At 40.0% G+C, this 24,474-nt stretch overlaps 1 protein-coding gene across 1 annotated transcript in view; it reads right to left on the bottom strand.

The window, feature by feature from the left end:
* EAF2 (ELL associated factor 2) overlaps positions 1 to 24,474 on the bottom strand; it is a 40,985-nt gene that overhangs the window by 11,127 nt on the left and 5,384 nt on the right. Inside the window, 4 exon segments of the mRNA XM_054711780.1 lie at positions 1,171 to 1,431; positions 9,658 to 9,803; positions 12,181 to 12,317; positions 21,160 to 21,254. Of these exon segments, the coding sequence (XP_054567755.1) occupies positions 1,171 to 1,431; positions 9,658 to 9,803; positions 12,181 to 12,317; positions 21,160 to 21,254 (639 nt within the window).

The following is a 24,474-nucleotide window of genomic DNA, read 5'->3' on the forward strand; positions in this document are numbered from 1 at the left end:
CCCTTTCTTCCCTGCCTGTATTGACTTGCAATACTTGGCCTCTCTTGGAAAGTAAAATAAACTTCCTCTCTGCATCTCTTCTTTTAGTTGTGAATTTTTTCACAGCCCGTGTCACCAGCCAAACTCTAACAGGTAAAGATGCAGAGAAGTAAATGAATTTGAGAAATATTAAGGAGGTAAAATAAACAGGACTTGATGAAGGACTGACTATACTGTAAAGAAAGAGAGGAATCAATTCCGGTCAAGGGCATATGCCCAGGTTGCAGGCTCGATCCCCAGTAGGGGATGTGCAGGAGGCAGCCAATCAATGATTCTCTCTACTCATTGATGTTTCTAGCTCTTTCTCCCTCTCCCTTCCTTTCTGAAATCAATAAAAATATATAGAAATAACAATAAAGTAAAATTGTTTTAAAAAAGAAAGAGAGGAAATCAAGCCTTGAATACAATCAGGCTTCTGGTATGCATAATTAGAGGAATCCTGTCTTTTATTTGGCTGAGCTTGTTTAGGAAACTAGCTCAGCTAAATATTATAAGTTGGTTTTGGACAAAGTGATGTTGGATTTATGCATCTAGAGCTCAGAGGTCTGGGTCAGAGATGCAAATTTACAAGTTATCCACTGACTGAAACACAAATATAGAGATTATGCAGGGAAAGAGTTTAGAAGAAAAAGGAAGAAGGACCTGGGACAGTGATGGCGAACCTATGACACGCGTGTCAGCACTGACACGCGTAGCCATTTCTGATGACATGCGGCCGCCTTTGCTGCTCCTGAGGATAAAACATTTGCGAAATAATGTTTTTTCCTCAAAGTGACACACTACCCGAGTTATACTCAGTTTTTTGGCGAAGTTTGACACACCAAGCTCAAAAGGTTGCCCATCACTGACCTAGGATTAAGTCTTGAAGAACTCCAGCTCTAATGACTTAGTAGAAGATTATAAACCAGCAAAGGAGAGAGAGAAAAGTATCTAGAAAGATAGGAGAAAAGCCAATAAGACATTATGTCACAGAGTCAAAAGAAAATGAATAATTTAGTAAGAAGGTAATGATTAATAGCATCAACTGAATGAAATAGGAGTCTTTCTCCTTATACAAATTTTACATCATAATCGGTATGGCTTCACTGTAAAGTTTTACTTTTCTAATTACTCATGCTTATGTATACTTACTTAAAGTATTCATCAGAAGGCCACTGTTGTTATGATATCTATTATGACCGGCATCTACATCAGGAATCCTGCATTGTGGCATGGCAGACATGGTAGGATCTCCAGAGATATAATTCCCTGGATCAGACGGAGAGGATCTGTCCTCTTCATCTTCTGAGTCACTGGAACTACTCTCACTGCTTGAAGATGATGAACTTTTAGAATCTGATGAACTATCACAACTACTCATCTGGTCCATCAGACTAGCTTCTGCCTTCAGTTCTGAAAATGTAACAGAAGTTAATAGTTAGGTTAAGTAAATAATATTAAATATAAATATTAAATACATATAATAAATTTTGAATGAGTTAGTTTCTAAGAAAGTGTTAACAAGAAATAAGACTAAACATACATTTACAGCTTTTTACTTTAAAGGCTTCTTTACTAATACAAAATGAAAAGTAACATCCTTCTCCTAACCTTCTTTAAGTTCCTTTAAGCGTACCCCCCTACCAGGAAAAATCACTTTCTTGTGACCATATATGTTTTTAAATTCTGCTTGGAAACTGTTATTTTAGATTTTGACACCCAACTCACATATTGTTAGAGCCTGAGTTTACTCTTTGTCACTACCCAACTAAGAGTTAAAGAAAAAGAAAGGAGCAATTCAAATTTTCCTGCAAAAGCTGCATCCATGGACCCAAACTTTTCCTTTCTGGCTCTTCTCTGTAGTACCTCTTTCTCTCATTTCTGGACAACATACATTTCTGGACAACATACATACAAAGTTCAAAAAATTCCCCAATTAAAAAAAAATCTTCTCTATCATCAAGCCAAGCCTTACTTCAATGTTGAAATTATAAAAATTAGAAGACATAGGCAGTGTCTAAATCTAAGAACTACACTTATTTATACTATTATACTGAAATATACATGTAATTCAAATAAAATATGTTAAAAATGTGAAAGATTAAAACTGTAAAAATTAAAACTTGTTTAGGCAGAAACCATCCTCCAATTCTTTTTCTTATTTCCCTAATACATATAATACAATGCAATACATACAGATGAATTCCTTTTTTTGTCAGCTCTATAGAGGTATAATTGACAAAATTAAAGTGTACAACCAGTTAGTTTCTGTCATGAAAGTATATTACATTTTTTTCAAATGCTTTTTTGTATCTATTGAGATGATCAAAAGTTTTAGTCTTCATTCTGTTAACGTGGTGTATTGTGTTTATTGATTTACATACATAAACATTCTTGCATCCCAGGCAAAAAAAAAACCCACACACATTTTAATCATGGTGTATAATTCTTTTAATGGGCTAGTTTTTTTTGTTGAGAATTTTTGCTATGTTCAATAGATATTGGCTTGTAATTTGCTTTTCTGATAGTGTCCTTGTCTGGCTCTGGTATGAGAGTATTGCTGGCCTCATAAAATGAATTTTAAAGTGTTCCCTTATCTTCAATTTTCTGAAATAGTTTGAGAATAATTGGCATTAATTCTTCTTTAAGAAGACATTTAATAGAATTCATCAGTAAGGCTGAAAAAAAAAATTTTAAATCAAGAATGATAGTTGAGCCCTAGCTGGTTTGGTTCGGTGGACAGAGTGTTGGCCTGCAGACGTAAGGGTCCTGGGTTTGATTCTGATCAAGGGCACATGCCCAGGTTTCCGGGCTCAATCCCAGTAGGGGGCATGCAGGAGGCAGCCAATCAATGATTTTCTCTCAACATTCTATTTCTATCTCCCTCTCCCTTCCTCTCTGAAAAAAATAAAAAAGTATTTTTTTAAAAAAGAATGACAGTTGAAGTCACAGGGATGTAAAGGACAGCACAGGGAATATAGTCAATAATACTGTAATAATTACACATGGTGTTAGATGATTGCTAGACTTATCAGAGTGATCACTTCAGAAGTTATATATAAATGCCTAAACACTATGTTGGACACTGGAAACTAATATAATATTGCATGTTGACTGTAATTGAAAAAATATTAAAAAAAAGAATGAACTGAAATGTGTCAAATGTTCTTTCTACTGTTTTTTTCTTTCTTTCTTTTTTAAAATTTGTTTTTTATTCATTTCAGAGAGAGGAAGAGAGAGGGATAGAAACATCAATGATGAGAGAGAATCATTGATCAGCTGCCTCCTGCACACCCCACACTGGGGATTGATGTGCCCTGATTGGAATGGAACCATGATCTCCTAGTTCAGGGGTCGAAGCTCAATCACTGAGCCACACCCACTGGGCTTTTTCTACTGTTTGTTTTTGAGATGGCTTTTGTTTTTTATTTTTAAATCTGGTGAATATTGATTGACTTTCGAAAATGCATATTTCTGGGAAAACTCCACTTAGTCATGATGTACTGTCCTTTTAATATATTAGCATTTCTCCACCTCAGCAATATTGGCATTTGGGGTTATAGAATTCTTTGTTGCTGTTCTGTGCACTGCAGCATGTTTAGCAGCATCCCTAGCTTCTATCCACTAGATGCCAGTAGCACTACTGCTCACCAGCTGTGACAACCAAAAATGTCTGCAGACATTGCCAGATGTCCCCCTAGGGGACAAAAATCATACCTAGTTGAAAACCACTGTCATATAATTGTTAAATTCAATTTGCTAAAATTTTGTTTAAAAATTTTGCATCTATATTCATAAGATATCGGTTTGTAGTTTGTTTGTTTTTTCCTTGTACTGTCTTTGTTGGGTTTTAGCTATAATAATTCTGACCTCGAGGAATGAATTATAAGGTATTCCCTCCTTATTTAATGATTTATTTTAGATTTATTTATCTTTATTGTTGAGGGTATTACAAATGTCCCCCTTTTTTCCCCTATTGCTCCTCTTCACCCAATTCCTGCCCCACCCCAGGTCTTTACCACACTATTGTCTGTGTCCATGGATTATGCGTATGTGCATGTAAGTTCTTCGGTTATTCCTCGCTGGTCCCCACCTCCCCTTCCCTCTGAGGTCCGTCAGTCTGTGCCATGCTTCCATGCCTCTGGGCTTACTTTATTTGTTGGTTTATTTTGTTCATTAGATTCCACATATAAGTGAGATCATGCAATACTTGTTTTTCTCTGACTAGCTTATTTCACTTAGCATAATACAGAGTTTGTATCAAATTGCTATCATTTCTTCCTTAAATGACTAGTAATATTCTCCAGTGAAGCCACCTGTGGCTGGAAATTTGTGTGTTTATGGGGGTAGGGTTTTATTTTATTTTTTTTATTGTTTAAAGTATTACATGTAGTATTACATATGTTTCCTTTCCCCCCCATTGGCCTCTCCACACCCCCCAGCATATGCCCTCACCCTCCTAGTGTCTGTGTCCTTTGGTTATGCTTATATACATGTATACAAGTCCTTTGCTTGATCTCTTACTCCCCCCACCCTCAGGGGTAGGGCTTTAAATACAACTCAATATTTTTAAGAGGATTTGGGAATATTCACGTTATCTGTTTCTTCTTGAGTCAATTTTGTACCCTTTAAGGAGCTGGTCCATTTCATCAAATTTATGGGCGCACACAGAGGGAATAAGAGTTTAAGTAACATTCCCTAGGCCACACAGCTGGTACATGATACAGCTGAGATTTCAGTGCAAGTAGTCTGACTCCAAAGATGGCATTCTTAGTTACCACATATACTACGTCTAACAGAGACCAAAAGCTGGTTCTTTGAAAATTGAAATATATCAAATTCTAGCAATATTGATCAAGAAAATGAGAAAGACATGGCACAAATAATCAGTGTTAGGAATATAAAGGGCCGTAACTATGAATATTGTAGGGCTTTGTATGGATAAATTAAGCTGACCGTTTGAAAAATGTGAATTAAACTGACAAGTTTCAAGACAAAATTAAATAAAGAATAAAAAAAAAACCTAAGTAAACCTAAAGTCAGTAAAGAAATTTACCCACACTGTCAAGAATCAGAAAAACCTATTATATACAAACTGTTTCAATGAATAGAAAAGTATCCTACATAATAAAAAGGCAATATGCAAATTGCATCACTCCGCTACGCCCACAATTGGGCCGGCTGGAGGCGCAGGGAGCGGGACTCAGGGTGGCCGATTGGCTGGCGGGAGGAGCGGGGGGCGGGGACTCACGAGTCCCCGACCCCCGCTCCTCCTAAACGGCCGACGCTGCGGAAGGACCCATGCGGCCGGTGGAAGACGCTGGTGGCGGAACTCGGGGTGGCCAATTGCGTGGCTGCCAGCAGCAGTTTTCCTCTGGCCACCCGCCATCGGAGCGCCTCCCGATCGAAGTTCCTCTCGGGGTGGCCAATCGCGCTGGCGGGAGGCACTCTGATCGACAGGTGGCCAGAGGAAAACTGCTGCTGGCAGCCAGGTGAAAGTCTATTGCACGAAACTTCGTGCAACGGGCTTCTAGTCTTGTATATAAATCCTTTAGAGTACATTCAGACATGTGCACAGATAGACAGGAAAAGAAGAAGAATGTGTTGGAAAGTAAAGACTCCTGTAATTGTTTTTAAAAAACCTAAAACCAAAGTGGCAAAATGTTAAATCTAAGTTGTAGATGTATGATTTGTTATATTATTACCTGCATTTTCTGTATGTTTGAAATATTCATTAAGAAAAGTTTTAAAGGTTAGTTGAAATCATGTATGGGAAGACTTGGCACATAGTATTTACCTACAAAAATATAACGTAAAAATTTTACAGTATGGATAGAAATTGACAGTTGCATTATGGTGGTGAGATTGAGTGATTTTATATTAACATTATTCTTCAACATTATATTATCTTCTAAATAAATAATAATTGTCTAAAAAATAACAAGTTCATTATAAAAATTCAAATAATTTGCACATAAAAAATGAAAGGTTCCTATAATCCAAACTCCTAAAGATAATGCTTACATTTTAGTATAATTCTTCCAAGTTCTTCCATACATCTACAAACTTATACAAATTTTGTTTTAAAGAATTATTCATACAACACATATATTACATGTAAAATTTTCTTTTTTCTTAATAAAATATCTGGATATTCTTCTTTGTTACTAAAAATGTGGTCTCTTTTTAAAAAAAATTGATGTGCAGTATTTGATGGGCACTTGGGATTTTTCCATTTTTTCCCTAATATGAAAAATGCTGCATGGAACATTCTTATGTGACTGATATAGATATATCTATGTGTATATCTAATATATCTATCTGCACAAGTTTTGCTTTAAGAGAAATTTCTAGGTGAGGGATATGCACTTTTTATCTTAATAGTTATTAGCAAATAAGGATGATGATAATAATAAATCCTCATATAGTACTTACTATGTACTAGACACTGTTCCAAGTGCTTTGCAGAAAAAAATTGCTCTATAAAAATTAATATGTGCCAATTTATAATTTCTTAAAAAATGTATGAACTACTTGTTTCCCTTTATGTTCTTTCCACCACTGAATGTTGACAAATGTTTTAGCTACTTCCAATCTCATACATGAAAAACTATCTGTTAATCTTAAAATTTGCATTTTAAAAGCATTAGTGAGTTTCACCAATCTATCTATATAAAAGCCTTAGCAACCATTAGGACAGAATGACTGGAACGACTGGTCGACCAGTCGCTGTGATGCGCATTGACCACCAGGGAGCAGGTGCTCAACACAGGAGCTGCCCCCTGGTGGTCAGTGTGCTCCCACAGAGGGAGCGCCGCTCAGCCAGAAGCCGGGCTCACGGCTGGCGAGCGCAGCTGTGAGTCTCTCCCGATTCCACAGCAGCACTACTGAACGGTGAGCAACAGCAGCAGGCACAGTGGGCTGGGATGAGCGTGAGTGGCGTGGTGCTGGTCCTGGTTCAGGCTCCTCCCTGGCCGCCTGCTGCTTGGTGCACTGCTACATCCCTCAGCAGTTGGACATCCCCCAAGGGGTCCTGGATTGCGAGTGACTATGTCATAGCTTATAAACTGCTATATCTCACACACAGTTTAACAAGGAAGGTGGCTTCTGCAGTATTTGAAAAAGAGATCTGTGGCTGCTTAATCCTAATTCATCAGAAGACTCTCCAAACTGTCCACATCCTGTTTATTCTACATGGGGATGAACATGCATTCCTATATATTGGGAACAGTCTCTGAGATTTCAAAATTAAAACCTGGCAAGGCTACTCTAACACTGAAAAATCAGGATGATGCAGCGATGATATGCATGGACTCTGGCTTGCACATTTTGCAGTCAGCCCTGAGTCTGACACTTATAACTGTGTGACAAAGCCAATTACTTAACTTCTCTCTGCTTCGGTTTTTCCACCTGTAAGATGGGGAAAATGGTACTACTGCCTCAGAAGGATCATGTTATGTACTACTTCTTATAATCAGGGCAAAAAAAATGTAGCTGCCCATACACAGCAAGATGCCTTTCACCTGTATGAAAAGTATGGTCACTGGTGCATGCAGCATCTTGGATTGCAAGAGGGATGTGTGACTAAGCCGGCCTAAGCTGGCAGGCGGACATCCCTTGAGGGGTTCCAGACTGCAAGAGGGCGCATGCCGGGCTGAAGGACCACTCCCCGCCCCAGGGATGTCATGCACTGGGCCTCTAGTTAACAAATAATATTGACCACCACTAAACTCTGTTTTACATATAAATGTAAACCTACTTTTGCCCCACCCAGTATTTATTTAATAGCCAATGTATATTTTATGTTGTGAGACAGATTTAAGCCCATAAAGAAATTTTGCATGTGATAAAAATGGCTCTACATATCAGCAAAAGAAATGATGGCTTATTCAATAAATGGATATTGATATATAATACTGTTTATCAATACAATATGCTGATTATCAATACTATTTATTGATACTGTTGGGGCAGAGGGAAATTTGGATTCTTATTTCTTAAACTAAAATTCCAGATAGCTCAAAGATGTAAATGTAAACATTAAACCATAGAAACACTAATACAAGTGCCAGGCATCTAGATATAAATCTGAAAACATGATTCAACTATCGCAGGAGGCACTGGCAGAGTAGGGTCAAGAAAATATTTAAAAGAAGGCTGTCTGCCCTAGCTGGTTTGGCTCAGTGGATAGAGTGTCGGCCTGCGGACTGAAGGGTCCCAGGTTCAATTCGGGTCGAGGGCACATGCCCAGGTTGCGGGCTCAATCCCTGGGAGGGGGTGTGCAGGAGGCAGCCAATCAATGATTCTCCTTCATCATTGATGTTTCTAGCTCTCTCTCCCTCTCTCTTCCTCTCTGAAATCAATAAAAATATGTTAAAAAAAAAAAAAAGACTTAGGAACAGGCTATACTAGTATATATATCTCAACGTAAATTCTTATACAAAGTTAGATCTTATGCTTGGATCATGTTAACTTACTCTCGACTCTACAAAGCTTCAATACAATGCTTTTATTAAGGTCTCTGCTACAAAAACTGAGAGAGGAACTTCTTGTATTGTAAAATTATCATTGACGATACTATATCATTTAATACTCCCTAGAATGGGTTCCATATGATGAACTTCTTTTAGAATTTAGTAACAGGGAAGTCTAGTTCTTTAGAACCTGTCTCTTAGATAATCCAAAATATGCTATTGAGGTCTTTATTTTTTTTTAGTGTCTAGGAAGCTCAGATCTAAATTTAATGTTTTATTTATTAACAAATTTGCTTCCTCTTCCCCTTTAATACCATGATTTTCTTTTCCAGTATTTTTCTGTATATATGTAGATTAATGACATCATGATTCAAATCCATTTTGGAAGCAGATATGATATAATAATAAAATTCAAAACCCCTTTTGCAAAAAAGGGCTCTGAGTTTATATCTTCTTTATTGTTAGTAAAGAGGCCACTAATATATTAGGGGACTAATACTATACTGGGCCTAGAAGAGGGCAAGTGGAATTGGATTGCTACATGTAAGTTACATAGGATAAGTGCAGAGGCAAATATACAGAAGCAAATATACTTTGGTGACAGGGTCTTATTACTACCACAATTACTATAACACTAACACCAAAACTGCAGCTAGAAAAAGATGGAGATTTAAATGTTCTTACTTTCAAAAGGACTGTGCCTCCCTAGAAATACTTTCTGCTCAGAAGTGAGCAGCAATTCAGAGGAACTTGCCTGCTGCTTCCGCTTACTATATCTCCTCACTTCACTATTGTTTTGGTGACATCTTAGACATCTATAGTCTGGCTATGCATAAAGAACTTCGACAGGAAGATGCTGTGAAGAACTGAATTTGAATCATCACAACTGTCAAAAAGAAGAAAACTCCAGTTACATATATCTAAACACTTTTTCCCCTGAATAATAAAAAAGATACATAATTACAGATACCCTAAATACCTTATATAGATACATAATTACAGAATACCTTAAATCTATACTCTTCCTCCCCCAAATCCATAATAATAAAATATATTATGCTCTCAATAAAACTTTACAGTTAATTCCCTTGTTAATTAAAATGAAAAATTTCACTTATTCTTAATAATTTCTTGTAAAGGAACATTATATACGCTTAGATTTTACCTCTTTCAATATCATCCATTGGAGATGTTGGGGACATCTTGTCTTCGGATGGAAAATCTTTTATAAGATTGGGAGTCCTAGTTAAATTCCACATTTGTTGCTGCTGATGCTCTACACGAGACTGGATTTTACTGCTTCCTTCAACTCTGCAATTAAGAATATCTAAAGGTCAAAAAGGATATGATGGCAATATAACAACAATTTCAATTTACAAAGTTACTAACACTGACCAGTTATTCTTTTCCCTAGACATCTGTAAATGGTACTCAAGAATTAAAACATTAATTAAATTCATTATTTAACACATATTTCAGGATCCCTGATATATATGCAGGGCATATACACAGTTCCATTGAGGGATACAAGGGTGAATATAAACAAATCACTGCTCAAAATTGAAGAGTTAAGATATACACAAATGCCTAAAATAAAATATACCTAAATGTATATAGGTACTATATATTTTCTATATTCTAAAATTTTTATTTCTGTTAAAATTAAGTCACTTCCACATTTTAACAGAGGCATGCTACTAAAGCAGAGTCATTTCCTTTCAATACTTTTAAGAAGAGTTTATAACACAATTATATTTGACTTTTCTGCCTCTCCTTTTTCCAGTCACCAAATTCTGTCAGTTCTTCCTTGTATGCATTTTCCTGTTTCCCACATAGTTTCACTTTACTCAGTTTGTTTGGTGTATTAATGTTTCAAAACAAAGCTATTTTTAATTAAAAAATTTAATCCTTAGTTTAAAAAATTTAATACATAATCACTGCCAATGGAGCCGTTAAGACGTCCTAATTTCATAGTTAATATTGAAGGTATTAGCTTCAACCTACCTTTATGACCTTACTTTTAATCCACTATCAACCTCACTCCTCACTTTCCAATACTTATTTATACGCAGGCACAGAGACAAATCTCTGCCTTATTCAAACAGGTCTTATTCATTGGCCCCAAATAAGTCAGATATATTCCTGCCTTCAAATATCCTCATGTTCTCTCTGATCAGTTAAATCAGTCATTTTCAAACTTTCCTACCAATAAAAAATCACCTGGGAACTCATATATTTAATAAGCATGAAAGGTAATTCTTATCACCAAGTATGTTTAGGGTGGAAAAAGCCCTAAATCTTAACCTCCTCTCAAATTATATCAATAAGGGCTCCCTGAATGCTCCAAGCAACCATAATCTTTCTCTTCCTTTAATTCCTAAAGCAATTTTTATCTATACTATTTGCATAGCTTTGAGAGCAAATCCCTTATATTATACTAGAGGCCCAGTGCACGAAATTCAAACACAGAGGCGGGGGTCCCTCAGCCTGGCCTGCACCCTCTCACAATCTGGGACCCCCTCGGAGGATGTCTTACTGCAGGTTTAGGCCCTGTTCCCCTCAGGTCTAAAACTGCAGACGGACATCCCTCGGGCCTAAATCTGTAGTCGGACATCCCTCGGGTCTAAACCTGTAGTCGGACATCCCTCTCGCAATCCAGGACTGCTGGCTCCTAACCGCTTGCCTGCCTGCCTGCCTGATCGCCCCTAATCACTCTGCCTGCCTGCCTCATTGCCCCTAATCACTCTGCCTGCCTGCCTCATTGCCCCTAACCACTTGCCTACCTGCCTGATCGCTCCTAACCACTTGTCTGCTTGCCTCATTGCCCCTAACTGCTCGCCTGCCTGCCTGATCGCCACTAACCTCCTCTGCCTGCCTGCCTGATTGCTCCTAACCACTCTGCCTGCCTGCCTGATGCCCCTAATTGCTCACCTGCCTGTCTGATCACCCATAACTGCTCGCCTGCCTGCCTGCCTGCCTGCCTGCCTGATCACCTGTAACCCCTCTGCCTGCCTCTGCCTCCCTGCCTCCCTGCTTGATAGCCCCTAACCGCTCACCTGCTTGCCTAATCACCCCTAACTGCTCTCCTGCCTGCCTGATCACCCCTAACAACCTCTACCTTCTCGGCTTCGTCCGGAAGGTCGTTTGGCTGTCCGGTCTAATTAGCATAGTATGCTTTTATTATTATAGATAGCAATTAATGCACCTGCCTAATTCCAAAAAAAGATATGAGATGGCTATATTCTCTTATTGACTTTCCTAATAGAATTATATGTTAACCCAATTAAAATGCAGAAATTTCGAGGTTAGTACTTATATAGAAAACTTTCCTTCTCCAAGTGCCTTACATATTCTAGGTGTTCAAGACACTTTTACTAATGAAGATGAAATCATATTGAAGAGTACAGAATGGCTCCTTTCAGTCCAGTTCTATATAGAAGAAATTATATCTATACATGTAGAAAATATTCAGAAACAAAACAAGTTTTTATGTATCACAGAGAGAAATGGTACAAGCTTGTGGCTAAGGCTCTCCACCAAATTTAAACTTGAAAAAAGGTTAAAACATTTTTGTATCACATAGAAATAACCCTTATATAATAATGTGGCTTAATCAAATAGTTTTTTTCACTGACATTTCCTTAGCAATTATGTGCTGATAAAAGAATTTATTTTGTTAACCACATACCTTGTTTTTTTTACAGTGATGTTGCTGCTCAGTTTTTCTAGTCGACATTCTCCAGTATCATGGTTAATTATCAAAATGCATTCTTTTAAGTAAGGTTTCTTTGAACCTTTAAAAACAGTTACTGGTGAAGTTGATCCCTGTTTAAAAAGTTAATTATCAGTACTTGAAATTTATCATATCAATTCAGTTGGGAGGGACTTTAAGATCTTCTGTTTCTCAAGCTATACTTCAAGTCACCTACCTAAGTTTAGCAAAAGTCAAAGATGAAGAGAGGCTGAGATCTTAAAGTTGCTATCCTTGAGGAAAGGGAATAGAGAAAGTACTTTCCCTGAGTCAGTAAAGATTTGTTTCATTCGTCTACAACAGGTAATTGGGATTCAATTCTAATACAACCAATATATTTTACAGATAAGGGAGCAGAAGTCCTGAATCATATTTTCTATCCCTTTTCTTCCTTTATAAGTTTAGTTTTAAAAATCTTGTATTTTCTTAAAATGGTGCTTCCCTATGCAGATTAAGGAAAATTAATGTATCAAGAAACACCTGTTAGAGTAAACACACTGATTAAACTTAGCATTATGAAAGGTAGGACAACCAAACATTATATACTTCATGATGTGATGTAAAAGAAAGTATGCAGCATCATCCAAAAACAAACAAAACAAAAACCCACAAACAATCTAACTCTCATCAAGTCTTTAAATACTGTAACTACCAGTTTACAGGAAATATGAAGAATAAAGGAACAAGTTAATACCAGACAGAAGTAATTTGAAACCCAGAACAAGGGTATATTCTCTACAACAAATAACCTGGTTTCTCTAACAAACTAATTGTACGAAAAGGTGGAAAAGGGGAAGGGACATTTACAAAATAAAAGATACTTAAGAAACATAGTCAAAATATTATAGAAACTCTAATTTGGATTCCTAGGGGGAAAACTGTAAAAAGACATTTCTGAGAGCTGTAAAAAGTCACATCATGAAAATGTGACTATGGATCCAGTATTATAATTAATTCTGCTACATGTAACAACAGCATGTTAGTTAGGTAAAAAAAAAGAAAAATCCTTGTCAGTTGGAGATGCATACATAAGCATTTATGAAATGGCATAATATCTGGGATTGCTTTAAAATATACCAGGAAAAAAAGTGGTAGAAGAATATATAAAAAATATTAGCGAAATGCTGATAATTATTGAAGCTCAGTGATGAGTACATGGGGGTTCATTATACTATACTATCTTCCATAATAAAAAGTTAAAGAAACCTAGATCAGTGGTCGGCAAACTCATTAGTCAACAGAGCCAAATATCAACAGTACAACGACTGAAATTTCTTTTGAGAGCCGAAAACCGACTTCTGCGCATGGGCCACGAAGTTTCAATTGCACTGTACGTGTGCGCCCGCACGTGGTATTTTGTGGAAGAGCCACACTCAAGGGGCCAAAGAGCCGCATGTGGCTTGCGAGCCGCGGTTTGCTGACCACTGACCTAGATCATTGCTCACAACCAATGTGTTCTCACGACCTATGTGTTCCTCCTCCCTCCTTCATGTGCATCCCTCAGTCTTTAAGGAATTTTATGTTTATCATCTTTTAACTTTATTCCATACATATGTATCCTTAAACAATAAAGTGTTATATTTACTTGTTTTTTACTTTATAAAAACGCATTAAAATGTTAAAACATTCATTATAATAATTTTGTCAAACAAACAGTAATATTAGATCAGGTTAGAAAAGGGTGACTTCTAAAAAGACTAAAGGGTATATCATATTTTAAAAGTTAACAATCATTAGAGATTTCACATGTAACACAAGAAGTAATATGAGATAAATTTGGTAATTAAAGATACAATAAATGGGGGGTAGATTAGAGACTTCTGAAAGGTAGGGAGAGAAAATGATGAAACCAAAAGAAAAGAACAGGTTTTTCACCTCACATCTAAGACTTAAAAAAATCTATAGGAAATCAAGCATGCAAGGTACACAGACAAGAATGTCTGGAGTGGCCTTAGAAGAGTGAGATGTGGAGCACTGAGGTGAAGCACAGGTAATGTGAAGAGCCAGAAACATGATCATGACAAAACAAATGGGGCTACTTGGCTGGTAAGTATATTTTTCAAATGTCCTGGCTGAAAACAAGTGACGATGATACCCCAAAATAGCAAGGACTCCAAATTACAGTTGATAAGAGATTCATGCAATATATTTTTATTAAAGATATTTGTATTATTACCTAGAATAGAATACATCTTAAAATTATAATACATTATTGTACTCCTGAGTTACTAAGGAATAAGGATTAGATCATAAATTTTTGAATTGCTCCTAGCAACTAAACTACCAAGCCCTTCACAGACACTCAATGAATGTTGAATACCAACAATATGAACATTTTTACTGTAATTAACAAGTTAAATAAGACTTTCATAGTCTTTCACACTTTGAACAAGTTTTAAAAAATTAAACTTTTTGTCCTCATGAAATTGAGCACCATTATTATTTTATTTATATTTTTGTAAGTCATTGATATATTTCATTATCTTGGGAAAATTAAAAAAGGGACTGAAATACAGTTGACTACATTTTGGTGGTGATTAAGATATAATTTTCATCTTACTATTTTTTATTGAATTTATTGGTACAATATTGATTAATAAAATTATATGTTTCAGGTATACAATTCTATAATACAACATCTGTATATTGTATTGTGTGTTTACCATCCCAAGTCAAGTCTCCTTCCAGCACCATTTATCCCTCCTTACCCTGTTCTATCTCTACCCATCCCCACTTCCCTCTGGTAATCACCATACTGTTATCTGTGTCCATGAGTCTTTCTTTTTTTTTTTCTTTTTTTTTCTTTTCTTTGCTAATCCTTTCATATTTTTCACCTAGCCCCCAACGCTTCTCCTCTGACAGCTGTCAGTGTGTTCCCTGTATCCAAAGTCTATCTGTACTTTGTTTATTTTGTTCATTGATTCCATGCTGGAGGCTAATTCCAGCATGTCATAATAAATACAATAAGTCCTCAAAAGGATGATGGGCTTCTATATTCAGCAGGGCTGAATACATGTTATTGCCTACTGGAATGGCCGAAAGCATTTCCCCAAACCTGAAGATTGCATATATTATTGCCTGTTACCAGAGAGCTGAGAGCATTTCAATTTACATGTTATTGCCTCCTGCTGGCCAAACAGCTGAACAGCCAAGGGCAGTGGTCAGCAAACTCATTAGTCAACAGAACCAAATATCAACAGTACAATGATTGAAATTTCTTTTGAGAGCCAAATTTTTTAAACTTAAACTTCTTCTAACGCCACTTCTTCAAAATAGACTCGCCCAGGCCGTAGTATTTTGTGGAAGAGCCACACTCAAAGGGGCCAAAGAGCTGCATGTGGCTTGTGAGCCACAGTTTGCCAACCACGGGCCAAGGACATTTCCCCCAACCTGACAATGCCTACTGTATACTAAATCTTACCTTTGATATGTGTATCTGCTTTGCTATAGGGCAAAATCCTATCTAATAAAGAGGGAATATGCTAATTGACCATCACTCCGTCACAAAGATGGCTGCACCCACAGCTGAAGCCAAGTTCCCATAAGGAGCCTTAACGAGCAATCAGCAGGGACCTGAAGCTACACCCTCCCCTGCCCCTGTAGGGCTTGACAGGGGACCTCAGGCCACGCCCCCCACCCTGGCTTCAGGCTGGGGGACCTCAGGCCAGGCCAGGGGACCTGAGGCCACGCCCCCCACCCAACGAGGCTTGATGGGGGGCCTCAAGGTGTGCTTCCCATCCTGGTGCTGGGCTAGGGGACCTCAGGCTGCTCCCCTGCCCCAGCGCCAGGCTGAGGGACCTCAGACGATGCCCCCCACCCAGCGGGGCTTGATGGGAACCTCAGGCCTCGCCCCCTGCCCCAGCGCCAGGCCAGGCCAGGAGACCTTAGGCCACACCCCCCACCAGGTGGGGCTTGACAGGCCACCTCAGCACCAGGCCGGGGGACCTCAGGCTGCTCCTCCCGCCCAAGCGCCAGGCCAGGGGACCTCAGGCTGCACCCCCCACCAGGTGGGGCTTGACAGGGGACTTCAGGCCACGCCCCCAACCCCAGCACCAGGCCGGGGAACCTCAGGCCGCACCCCCTGCCCCAGCACTGGGCCAGGGGACCTGAGGCTGCACCCCCCTGCCTGGTGGGGCTTGACAGGGGACCTCAGGCTGTGCTCACCACCCAGTGGGGCTTGATGGGGGACCTCAAGGTGCACCCCCACTGCTGGGTCGAGGGAACTCAGGTCGCGCCCCCCGCACAGCGGGGCTTGACAGGGGACCTGAGACTACACCCCCCTGCCAGTGGGGCTTGACGGGGGACCTGAGGTTGTGCCCCCCTCCCAGTGCCGGGCCAGACGACCCGAGGCTGCGACCCCCCCACCCCCGCCTGGCGAGGCTTGACGGGGGACCTCAGGCCATGACCCCACCAGCGGGGATTGATAGGGGATCTCAGGTCATGTTCCCCACCTGGCAGGGCTTGACAGGGGGACCTCAAGGCATGCCCCCCGTCCCGGTCTGGGCTGGGGGACCTCAGGCCATGCCCCTTGTCCTGGCACCGGGCCAGGGGACCTGAGGCTACATCCCCTGCCTGGTGGGGCTTGACAAGGGTGGGACTGGCCAGGTCTGGATCTAGCCCATTGGGGGTGGGGGCCGGCCGGGTCTGGGTCTCATGTGATTTTGAGGCGCATGTGGGTGGGTGGGGATTTGACTCTGGGTCCCGTGGTGAGCCCCAGACTCTGACAGGAGGAAGGTTTTCATATACATTTTACTAATTTTCTTTCATCTCTGACACTTCTATTATAGAGAAAGGGCAAATAGCAATATTAAATTATTTCTTCTAATTAATCCCCTTTTAATGTGCATGAATTTCGTGCACCAGGCCACTAGTGTGGGAATAAAAAGAGTCCTGGTTCCGGAGACTCAGAGAACTTAGCTACTACAGCTAAGCTTCCTCTGGCTCCCCCATGGATTACAAATTTATATTATATTTCTAGTCTCTTTATTAATTTACACGCAGCCTTTCTCCAGATTCCTGAACCCTTCTAGATGCTGGATATCACCCCGGCATTAATTCCACATATAAGTGAAATAGTATGGTACTTGGCTTATTTCACTTAGCATAACACTCTCCAGGTCCCTCCATGCTGTTGCAAAAGGTAAGATTTCCTTCTTTTTTATGACTCAGTAGTATTCCATTGCATAAATGTACCACAGCTTTTTTATCCACTCATCTACTGATGGGCACTTGGCCTACTTCCAAATGCTGGCTATTGTAAATAAAGCTACAATGAACCTAGAGGTGTATATATTCTTTTGAATTAGTGTTTGGGATTTCTTTGGATATATTCCCAGAAGTGAAGTTGCTGGGTCATAAGGTAGTTCCATTTCTAATTTTTTTGAGGTAATTCCATACTGCTTCCTGCATTCCCACAAACAGTGCACAAGGATTCTCTTTTCTCCACATCCTCGCCAAAACTTCCTGTTTGTCGATTTATAGATGATAGCCATTCTGACAGTTGTGAGGTGATATCTCATTGTGGTTTTAATCTGCTTTTCTCTGATGATTAGTGAAATTAAGCATCCTTTCATATGTCTATTGGTATTTATTTATTTATTATTGAATTTACTGGGGTGACATAGGTTCACAAAACCATACAGGTTTCAAGTGTAACAACCCTTATTTTAAACTTTAATTATTCCCAGTATCTTATACCATACCCCAAGAAAGGGGTGTTAAAGTACCAAGAGACTCCTAAGTATATGAACCATCCTTGCCTCTAAATAATGTGTGTTTTTCAAATTGATCTGAGAGAGAAAAAGAGAGAGAAAGAGAGAGAAATCGGTTGCCTCCCATACGTGTCTCGACTGGGGATTGAACAGGCAACCTGGTTATGTGCCCTTACTGGGAATCAAACCTGCCACCTCTTGGTGTATGGGATGATGCTCCAACCAAATAACCAACTGAGGCACACCAGCCAGGCAGGTCGCCTCTAACTAACTATTGAATACATCCTATCATCTCCTGCTGTTTACTGCTGTTACCCAGCTCAGAACATTTTGGTGGTGTTTAAGATATAATTTTCATCGTACTATTTTTTATTTGATTTATTGGTACAATATTGATTGAAAAATTACTAAGTTTCAAGTATACAATCATCATCTCATCTAGATTACTGTTATTTTCCTCTATACTCTCCTTCCAGTTTTGTTTCTTATCTGCTGACAGGCAAATTGATCATGCCTGATTATGAATACCAGAAAAGGAAAGTAATCAGTAATAAAATGGAAATGTACAATAGTATTCCTAAAGTAACATGAGGGGGGGAGGGAAGAAAAAGAAAGAAGAGATGCCTGAAACTAAATAAAGAACAAAAATGAGGAAATAAATTAAAATAACTAATAAACATACAAAATGATAATAAACATACAAAATGATAGAAGTAAAAATTAAGTATGTCAACTTTGAATTAAATGTGTATATAATTCTCAGTAAAAATAGAATGTGTCAAACTGGGTTTAAAAATGAAACAATATTCTGTTAACAAAAGATATACTTAAAACAAAATGTCAGCTAAATAAAAGGAAAAGAACTAAGATTCCATGAATATGCAAACAGAAAGCAAAGGTGGCAATATTAATATCAGATAAGGTAGCATTTAAGCTTAAAAATCACCAAAACAGGATAAAAAGGGTTGATTGTGTAATGATAAAAGATATAATTAATTTAAAAATATAACTACAACAAGCTGTTAAAATAGGACTCTGGTATTAAATTAGGCTGAAGTCTCCAGAATGTGGTGGGCTACTTTCCCATATGAGCTAAGTAAACTTAATGAAAGGAATCAGATTGGGTTCAATATATAGAATGGCATAATAGTCCACCAAACATACTAGTATAGAACTCTCACAAGTCCAAGGTTTGAGGGATAAAGTCATAAGCAACCAGTAAAGATGCATTTCCTAAATAATAGGAATTGTAGTTGGAAGTTTCCAGTGGGCTATTTCATTGAGGCCTACAAAAGTATACCCCATAAGATAGTCAGCACTAAAAATATGCCAAACTTGGACTGCACCAATGACAAATTATAACAGTCTTTTCCTTTCAAAATTCAACATTTTGAAATTTTATAGCAGTCAACCATACAGAACTGTTTATAAAGAGAAGAGATTTGCAATGCCCAATATTAACCAACTAAATTGTCTTTATTTTTTATTAGTTTCTTCTATATGATATTATCAAAACAGACACCTAGAGAAATGAGAATTAGAAAATCTACCCTATTGAAGAACCATCAGAACCTTCTTAAAAGTATCTATAATAATAAAAGCATAATATGGTAATTAGACCGGACATCCTTCCGGACAAAGCTGGGGCTGCAAGGGCTGAGCCCCTTGCACGAATTTCGTGCATTGGGCCTTTAGTAGTATAATAAAAGTTCTATTTTATGGGATGACTCCAAGCTTCTAGGTATTTTTACCAGAAATGAATTCATAAAGAAAATAGGAGAATCTAAATGCCTCAAACTAATAATCATTACAGTTCCATAAAATACCTACAAAATTAAGAACTCTGAAGAGTAAACCTCCTACTTGTTTTTAAGAAGTTCTTTAATTAAGAAGGAAAAATTCACAAAGTTCAGTTGAAATTGTAATTTCTATTCTTATTCATAATTATTTAAGGACTGCAAGCAGAAAAATATTTGCTCTTCACAGGTGGTAATTTTAACAATTCTCTTTCATTCTAGCTGTCTAAAAGAGTTACAGGATAAGTTCAAACACTTATGCATTACACAAAGGTCCTTTACTACCTGATTATTAAATACCTTTCCAACTCTCAGTATGTCCCCAAATGCACCCCTTCTCATCTAGCCAAAGTAGCTTCTATATAGTTCTTCAAATGTAACAGACTCTTCAGTTGCTTTGTCTTAGCCCATTATCTTTTTCTTTTCTTCACCTAGGCAACTTCAAAATAGTATATCTTCTTGTCTCATTTCCCTCTCCTGGCTGAGTTACCTCACTTTTGTACTCCCATAATACTCTGTATATAACCTTATGATAGTCCTTATGTTTCTATATTATAAACCATTATTTCCTGTCTTCCTCATTAAATAACATTTTTTTAGGACACTGGCCGTGTCTAATATATCTCTGTATTCCCAATAGCTACCTAATGCATGAATTGTGTAATTATTTCATTTAAATTTAGTGGAAATCTTACAAAAATATCCCTTTAGTCTAAATATATAGAAATAGGTCAGCCGGTATGGCTCAGTGGATTGAGTGTCGGCCCCTGAATTATGAGGTTGCTGGTTGGATTCCCGGTCAGGCATATGCCCGGGTTGTGGCCCCGATCCCCAGAAGGGGGCGTGCAGGAGGCAGCCCATTGATGTTTCTCTATCATGGATGTTTCTATTTTCTCTCCCTCTCCCTTGCCCTCTCTCTAAAAAATCAGTAAAAAAATAATAATAATAATAATAATAATAAAATAAATAAATATATAGAAACTAGAGGCCCGATGGACGAAATTCGTGCAAGGCACTCAGCCCTCGCAGCTCCAGCAGCCCATACAGCCCCTCGCAGCCTCAGCTGGCCCTCGCACCCCGGCTTCGTCCAGAAGGTTGTCCAGAAGGATGTCCAGAAGGCCTTTCGGCTGTTCTGTCTAATTAGCATATTAGCTCTTTATTATATAGGATACTGCCTGGCCAGCATGGCTCAGTGGTTGAGTGTCGATCTATGAACCAGGAGGTCATGGTTTGATTCCCGGTCAGGGCACATGGCAAATGCCTGGATTGTAGGCTCAATCCCCGGTGTGGGCCATGCAGGAGGCAGCTGATCAATGATTCTCTCACCATTGATGTTTCTGTCTCTCTCCCTCTCCCTTCCTCTCTGAAATCAATAAAGATATATTTTAAATAAATATATATATACTCACTTCTATATTTGGCAGAGTTATTGTCACCTGTTCACCTTTGCCAACCTCAAGTTCTCCTTCACAAGAAGTGTCAACAGAAGCAGGTTTGAAGTCATCTAAAAATAGATACGGATACAGATTTTTATAAGATGAAACAATACCCTGTTACTTAGATATGAGCATATGTCAGAGTGATAAAACATTTTTCAACAACCAGTAATTAAAATGGTTTAAAGGAGTCTTTATATTACAAATAAACAAACAAAATACAATCCAGTTTACTTCTGTATGTATAATAAGGAACCACAAAATTCAGCTAGAATAAAAAGATGAGAGGTTGGCCAACAACCTCTGACATCAGTTTCACTGATACCAACATCAATGGGGAGAGAAGACAACGGTATCTTCTTTTATAATATCTTTTCAGAGACATCTCCTTCCATTCTTGCCTCAAACTAGCTTCCAATCAACAAAAGGCTAAACTATCAAAGTACCTAGAGCTTGCCCTTTTTCTTTTCTCTGTGCTTTTGCTCTCTTAGAATTTGCATCCTATTTCAAAGTTCTCTCTTCTATGAAGAGGTCTCTGTGTTTAGCCCTTTCCTTACTCTCCAAATTCTCAACTCTTATCCATTTCTGTAGCATTTACCATCCTATATAATAAAGAGGTAATATGCAAATTGACCATCACTCCAACACACAAGAAGGCTGCCCCCATGTGGTCAAAGATGGCCACCACAAGATGGCCGGCAGGGGAGGGCAGTTGTGGGCAATCAGGCCAGCAGGGGAGGGCAATTAGGAAGGACCAGGCCTGCAAGGGAGGGCAGTTGGGGGCGATCAAGCCTGCAGGGGAGGGCAGTTAGGGGTGACCGGGCCAGCAGGGGAGGGCAGTTAGGGGCAATCAGGCAGGCAGGCAGGCAGGCAGGCAAGCAGTTGGGAGCCAGCAGTCCTGGATTGTGAGAGGGATCTCAGATTGGAGAGGGTGCAGGCTGGGCTGAGGGACACCCCCCCCCCCCGACCCCCATGCACAAATTTTGTGCACCGGGCCTCTAGTATCACTTGTGAAAATCTAACATATATTACCTGAAATTATTTAACTCTTTGTGTTCTATTGGACTGTAATATTTATTTAGTTATTTTTAATTTATTGGGTGACACTGTTAATAAAATTATACAGGTTTTAAGTGCACAATTCTATAACACATCATCTGTGCACTGTATTATGTGGTCACCACCTCAAATCAAGTCTCCGTAACATTTATTTATTTATTTATTTATTTATCTATTTATTTATTTATTTTATATATATATATTTTTTTAATCCTCACCCGAGGATATTTTTCCTTGATTTTTAGAGAGTGGAAGAGAGAGGGAAAGACAGAGAGAAATTTCTATGGATGTAAGAGAAACACATCAATTGGTTGCCTCCTGCTCTTGACTGGAATCCAAACTGTTTTTAAAAAATAATTCTTTATTGTTGAAAGTATTACATATGTCCCCTTTTTACCCCCACTGATCCCCCTCCAGCCTGCCCCTGTCCCCCAAGTCTCCATAACTTTTAAAGCACAATGCCTCATACTTGAATTCCTCCAGAACTGTGGCTCCTAGCACAATGTCTTTAATATAATGGGTTCCTAAGAGATCTTCATAACTGACTCCGATTCATATTCCTTCTCTGAACCACCTCCAAACTTATTTAAAAAAAATATTTTTATTGAATTTTAGAGAGAGAAGAAGAGAGAGGGGGGAATAGAAACATCAATGTGAGAGCAAAACATCGATCAGCTGCCTCCTATATGCCCCCTATTGGGGGATCCAGCCCAGAACTCTTTTGATACATGAGTTGATGCCCAACCAACTGAACCACACCAAATATTTTATTGTGTTCAGAGAGGAAGGGAGAGGGAGAAAGAGAGAGAAACATCAATGGGCTGCCTCCTGCATACCCCCTACTGGGGATGGAGCCTGTAACCCATGTGCCCTTGACCAGATTTGAACCTGGGATCCTTCAGTCCTCAGGCCTACACCCTATCCACTGAGCCAAACCAGCTAGGGCACCAAATTTATTTTTAATTACCAGCTTATCTTAAAAAAAAAAAAATCAGAAGATAACCTGGCAATACCTAGCCCATATTCATTCCTTTTGGCAGTGGTTGGCTGGAGCCAAGTTGTAATTGTCCTCTTGAGATTGGGCTTAGTCATTCTCTGGGTCACTAGGGTTCCCACCAGTCAGGCAGGCAGAGGCAGTTAGGGGCAATCAGGCTAGCAGGGGAGACCAGTCAGGGGTGAGATCAGGCTGGCAGGGAATGGCAGTTAGGGGTGATCAGGCAGGCAGAGGCAGTTGGGGGTGAGATCAGGCCGCCAGGGGAGGGCAGTTAGGGGTGATCAGGCAGGCAGAGGCAGTTAGGGGAGATCAGGCCGGCAGGGGAGACTAGTTAGGGGCAAGATCAGGCCTGCAGGGGAGGGCCGTTGGGGGTGAGATCAGGCCAGCAGGGGAGGCCAGTTAGGGGTGATCAAGCAGGCAGAGGCAGTTGGGGGCGAGATCAGGTTGGCAGGGGAGAGCAGTTGGGGGCAACCAGGCCGGCAGGAGAAGGCAGTTGGGGATGAGATCAGGCCAGCAGGGAAGGGCAGTTAGGGGTGATCAGGCAGGCAGAGGCAGTTGGGGGCGAGATCAGGCAGGCAGGGGACGGCCATTGGGGGAGAGATCAGCCTGCAGGGGAGGGCAGTGGGGGCAACCAGGCTGGCAGGGGAGGGCAGTTAGGGGTGATCAGGCAGGCAGAGGCAGTTAGGGGTGATCAGGCCAGCAGGGGAAGGCCATTGGGGGCGAGATCAGGCCAGCAGGAGAGGGCAGTTGGGGGAGAGATCAGGCCGGCAGGGGAGGGCCATTGGGGGCGAGATCAGGCCGGCAGGGGAGGGCAGTTGGAGGTGAGATCAGGCCGGCAGGGGAGGGCCGTTGGGGGCGAGATCAGGCCGGCAGGGGAGGGCAGTTGGAGGTGAGATCAGGCCGGCAGGGGAGGGCCGTTGGGGGCGAGATCAGGCCGGCAGGGGAGGGCCGTTGGGGGCGAGATCAGGCCGGCAGGGGAGGGCAGTTAGGGGTGATCAGGCAGGCAGAGGCAGTTGGGGGCGAGATCAGGCCGGCAGGGGAGAGCAGTTGGGGGCGAGATCAGGTTGGCAGGAGAGGGCAGTTAGTGGCGATCAAGCAGGCAGGCAGAGGGGTTAGGGGCAATCAGGCAGGCAGGCAGAGGCATTTAGGGGCAATCAGGCAGGCAGGCAGGTGAGCGGTTAGGAGCCAGTGGTCCCAGATTGCGAGAGAGATGTCCGACTGCTGGTTTAGGCCCG

The sequence above is a fragment of the Eptesicus fuscus genome, chromosome 3 (genome assembly GCF_027574615.1).
Source record: "Eptesicus fuscus isolate TK198812 chromosome 3, DD_ASM_mEF_20220401, whole genome shotgun sequence".
NCBI lineage: Eukaryota > Metazoa > Chordata > Mammalia > Chiroptera > Vespertilionidae > Eptesicus > Eptesicus fuscus.